This window comes from Lathyrus oleraceus, chromosome 1, assembly GCF_024323335.1.
Source record: "Lathyrus oleraceus cultivar Zhongwan6 chromosome 1, CAAS_Psat_ZW6_1.0, whole genome shotgun sequence".
NCBI lineage: Eukaryota > Viridiplantae > Streptophyta > Magnoliopsida > Fabales > Fabaceae > Lathyrus > Lathyrus oleraceus.
Genome location: NC_066579.1, coordinates 418,718,543 through 418,723,438, shown reverse-complemented (window position 1 = coordinate 418,723,438; position 4,896 = coordinate 418,718,543). Strand labels below are relative to the sequence as shown.

At 32.2% G+C, this 4,896-nt stretch overlaps 1 protein-coding gene across 1 annotated transcript; it reads right to left on the bottom strand.

Annotated features, from left to right (window-relative positions):
• Positions 1 to 3,723: 3,723 nt before the first annotated feature.
• On the bottom strand, positions 3,724 to 4,493 carry LOC127078070 (MYB-like transcription factor ETC1). Its single transcript, XM_051018760.1, has 3 exons — positions 4,326 to 4,493; positions 4,143 to 4,227; positions 3,724 to 3,998 (listed from the first exon to the last, which is right to left on the bottom strand). The coding sequence occupies exons 1-3, from the start codon at positions 4,378 to 4,380 to the stop codon at positions 3,905 to 3,907; spliced, it is 234 nt and encodes a 77-aa protein (XP_050874717.1). The 5' UTR covers positions 4,381 to 4,493; the 3' UTR covers positions 3,724 to 3,904.
• Between the last annotated feature and the right edge of the window lie 403 nt (positions 4,494 to 4,896).

Below are 4,896 nucleotides of genomic sequence, written 5' to 3'. Positions count from 1 at the left end.
AAAAACACAATATTGCTATATATATAATTTTTTTGAACTTTCTGTGAAAATCCATGGCACCAAATATATAAAATATAAATAGTATAAAATATTAGAACTGTAATATTTGTTATTAAAATTAATAAACATATGAAAAATAATCTAAACTCATAAGAAAAATCAATTAAATTTGTCCACAATTTTTTTTTACCTTTTAAATATAATGATTATTTAATTAACTTAGAATACATCATAAAATAATAGATATTATTGAATTTCTATTTTTTAACTATTAATTTATAAATATTCAAAATTCATTTTCATTAGAACAATATAAAATGTGAAAAAATGTTTTTGTGGGATGTTAAAACCTACATTTATTTACTTTTTTATCAAATGCACATCAAACACAAATAAAATGAAACTTTACATCATCGAATGATCTCTAATTTTTTTATCTTATTTATCTTTTTCTTATTTGGTCATCAAATGGGTAAAATGAAACTTAGTGTTGATTGATTTACAAAATTAGATAATTATTCGATGAAGAATTATTGATATTTTTTAATAAAAAAAATTGAATAATCAAATTCTGTTTATCAGGAGTATATAACTTTGTTTTTCATCACGAATCATTAGCATTTTCTTAAAGATGACTTTGTTAGATTCTCCAAGGATTTTCACGGTGAAGCTAAACTCTTAAAATCAATTACTTCCTCCTTCATAACCTTGATTCCAAAAAACAAGAATCTCCAAGGTCTCGACGACTATAGACTCATTTTCTTAGTTGAGTGTTTATACAAAATACTGGTCAAACTTCTAGCATCAAGGTTGAAAAGAGTGTTGGGTCTTTTGATATCGAAATGTTAAATTGCTTTTGTTTTTGGAAGATAGCTCTTGGATGGTGTTTTATAGCAAATGAGATTGTGGATTATGCTACTAGAGCTAAGAATGATTGTTTGTTGTTTAAGGCCAACTTTGAAAAGTCGTACGATAGGGTGAGTTGGGAATTTTTCAGATACATGATGATGAGAATGGGGTCGGTGGGGTGTCTATGAAATGTATGGAAACTACTATTTTCTCTAGTCAGATGTCAATTTTGGTTAATGGGAGTCCAATGAAGGACTTTGAGGTTGGCAAGGGATTAAGGCAGGGTGATCCTTTATCATCTTTCCTTTTCGTGATCATAGTAGAAGGTTTAGCGGGTTTGGTGAAAAAGACCGCTGACTTAGGAGAATTCAAAGGTTTTAATGCTCAGGATATGTGCAAACTAAACATTATGCAATTTGCAGACGACACTCTTGTTATAGGAGAAAGGATCTAGAAGAATGTTTGCTTTATCAAGTAAATTCTAAGAGGATTCAAGCTTGTTTCAGGATTAGGTGTCAATTTTCATAAGAGCTGAGTTATTGGGATTAAATATCACTATACAATTTTTGTCTGCGGCGACCAATTTTTTGTCTTGCAGGATTGAAGATAAGGCTTTCACTTTCCTAGGTATGCGTATAGGATCAAATCTTAGGAGAATCAACATGTGGAAGTCGTTGTTGGATAAAATCAGCATGTGATTAACGAAATGGAAAGGTAGATTGTCATCTATAGGTGGCAAAATTACTATCATAAAGTTAGTTCTTAGTAGTTTCTCAATTTTCCTTTTGTCTTTCTATAAAACTCATATGAAGATTTGGAGAGAATAAAAGTTTCTTTGGGGCAATTCGGAGGAGAGGAGGAGAATTCACTAGGTTGGATGGAGTCAAATTTGTAAACCAAATTGGGTAGGAGGTCTTGGCGTGAAAAGTATAGAGGAGTTCAATTTAGCCATGTTACAAAATGGAGATGAATGATCCTTGTGGAGAATGAGACATTGTGGTTGGATATTTTGAAGGCAAACGATATGGGAATATCAATCATAAAATTTTGACAGGAGAAAATAGAAGTTGCAGGAGTCCTGAAACCACATGGTAGAAGGATTTAATTAACATTGATAAGAGACATAGTGGCTCTGGTTATGTTTTCCCAGGTAATGTTTTGTTTAACATTGGCGACGATAACATAACTCCCTTTCGGTCGGCTGCATGGAACCGAAACAATAGTCTACCAAAAATGTTTCCTAATTTGTATTAAATGAGTAATAAGAAGGAAGATGTGGTGACTAGAATGGGTAGTTACACAACAACGTTTGGCATTAGGGAGATTTCAAGATTTCAAGATTTTTGGAAGATAATTTGCGGGTCAAGCTACAACATCTTTTGGATATTCTAATTAATGCAGGACTTGTTAGCGGATCAGATAATATCGTTTAGAAACCGGATCCGATTGTTGGTTATTTTGTAAAATCAAGTTATGATTTTCTTACAACGGAGAGAGTAACCGAAGAGCCTGACGAAGATAACAATAAAGCCTTTGTCAGATTGTGGAAAGCTCAAATTCCATTCAGGGTTAGAGCGTTCAGGTGGAGGAGTTTTCACAACATGCTTCCGAGTAAGGGACAATTGCGTAAGAGAGGAATTATTATTGGGGGAGTTTTTCACTAGGGAGCATTGAGCATTGTGGGACTTCTTCTTTTTAGAGTCACACATTTGTGAGAGACACACCACATATTCACCCAAAATCTTAAGGTAATAGGGGTGAGTTCTCTCACTTATAAATGCTCAAGTATCCATATTTCTAACAAAGGTGTGACTATTACCTACACTACTCACACTTGTTACATTCTCAACACTCACCCTCAAGTGTGAGCCAACAATGCTCCCTCTCAAGTGAAATTCTTCTTACGTCAATAAACTATTGTACCGCACGAAACGTTTCTTACACATCACCCTTGTGGCGCCGTTGACACTCTTCAACGAAATATATTTTGCTCACCACCCTTGTGGCTCCGTTGACTTTCGATACAAGTAAGTTAGTCTCTTTCTCGAACCAAAGGCTCATGATGCTATGTGTTGGAGGAGTTTTTCACGAAGGAACATTAAAAATTGTGAGACTTCTTCTTTTTAGAGCAACACCTTTGTGCGAGACACACCACATATTCACCCAAAACCTTAAGGTGATAGGTGGGTGGATTATATCACTTGCAAATGCTCAAATCTCTACATTTCTAACCAATGTGGAACTATTACCCACACTACTCACACTTGTTACATTCTCAACAATTATTACATCTTCTCTTGATCTTTCTTGCGTTTTTTGTTTCCAGGTAGTGGAAAGTTTGGAACATGTTTTCTTCAACGGTAAGGTGGCAAAGTTAATTTGGCAAAAGGTGGAGAAGTGGATAGGTACATCTAAGAGGGACGAAGGGGTATTGTGGAAAAAACTTCTTAAGTTGGATTAATAACGTTAAGATTAAGAAATTGAAAAAGGAAAGGAAGGAGTAATGTGGTTGGCGGTTCTATGGAGTATCTCGAAGCTCGTAAATGATATTTTATTCAATGATACGATTTGCTGTGTATCAAATTTATTTTGGTCTATTAAGTTGAAGGTTTGAAAATAGTCTTTCGTAGAAGATATTCCACATTTCAACTGTATTTTTTACGAGTTTTGTAAGGATCCTATTACTTGCTTAGCATAAGTTGCTATTTGTCTAGAATTTTTTTTTTTTACAAATTTTTGATATTTTTTATAATCGGACAAAAGTATCTCTAATAGTCTTTTAGTATATTCCTTGCTTAAAAAATAAACTCTAAACCTATCAAAGCCGTTTTCCCCAAAAGGCGCAGGGTTAAAGAAAAATCACTTATCACATACTAAAAAAAAAACACTTAACAAATCTTTATTAAATCATACATATTTGTGGATACAGGTGTAGGGATCATTATAACAATCAATACATAAGAAGTTACACAATCTCAAAGCATGCATATTAATTGTAAGAAGTAAAAGGAACTTAGAATGATACTCAGGCAGATGAATATCAGCTATACAGCATTTAACACGCAGTTGATGAAGAGAACTTTGAATTCCAATACTTTTCAATATCTTCGGCTGTTCTTCCAGGAATTCTTCCAGCAATGAGATGCCATCTACAATTAACATGTCACACACACTTTCATTAAACACTCTCCAATACAAAACACTTCCGCAACTCCAATATTACAGTTGCATCACTTGATGCAGTACCGCAATACATATAACAAACTTGACATATATGGTATAACAAAGTTAACCTTTTTCCAACCAATCTAAACATTTTTACAACGATATCTTCTTCTTCCGGGGAGAATTCCAGCTCAGTCTCTCGTTTCATTTGATCTGAGACAAGAAGCAGAAACAAATATAGATTCATAGATTAATTGAAAACAAAACACACACATAAATATGTATGAAGGTTGTTCAACTTGAAGTGGTACCTGCATATGCATACTGGCCATTGTTTGCAGTGGTTGCATACTTTGAGTCACTCATATTTTCGGCTGTGAAAGGATAACTTTAACTCAGTTTATATGTGCAGGAACTTGTATTGAGATAAGCATATATATATTTGAGAGGGGTTTAAGTTACTCTATGGATAATTCAAAGCTTCAGATTTGACTTATTTTATTTAATAATTTATTCTGAACGATTAATTAGACAAACTATTATTGATTAAATATACGAAATTTTAAATAAATTTAAAAATTGTAATTATTTAATATAGCATGGGAATTTATTTGAAATTATTTAATAAAGTATTAAAAAGTTTTAAAATATTATTTTATAAAATTTATGAAATTTAACTATCACTACTAATTTTTTAATTGACGAATTAATTGATAAAATATATTTTTTCGAATAAATTATTAAACAGAATAAACTTAAGAATTACTCTTCTTATATTTGATCACTCCTTATATTTATATTAAGGTGAATTAATAGCTTCTTTTTAAAAAAAAGACATGTAGGTCTGAGATAAACATATACTATCAAATGAACTAAGTTCAG

Coding starts and splice junctions, on each gene's coding strand:
- LOC127078070 (XM_051018760.1), bottom strand. CDS start 4,380: ATGAGTGACTCAAAGTATGCAACCACTGCAAACAATGGCCAGTATGCA. Junction 4,228..4,325: donor TGGCCAGTATGCATATGCAG/GTACCACTTCAA, acceptor TTCTTGTCTCAG/ATCAAATGAAACGAGAGACT. Junction 3,999..4,142: donor TTTAGATTGGTTGGAAAAAG/GTTAACTTTGTT, acceptor TGTTAATTGTAG/ATGGCATCTCATTGCTGGAA.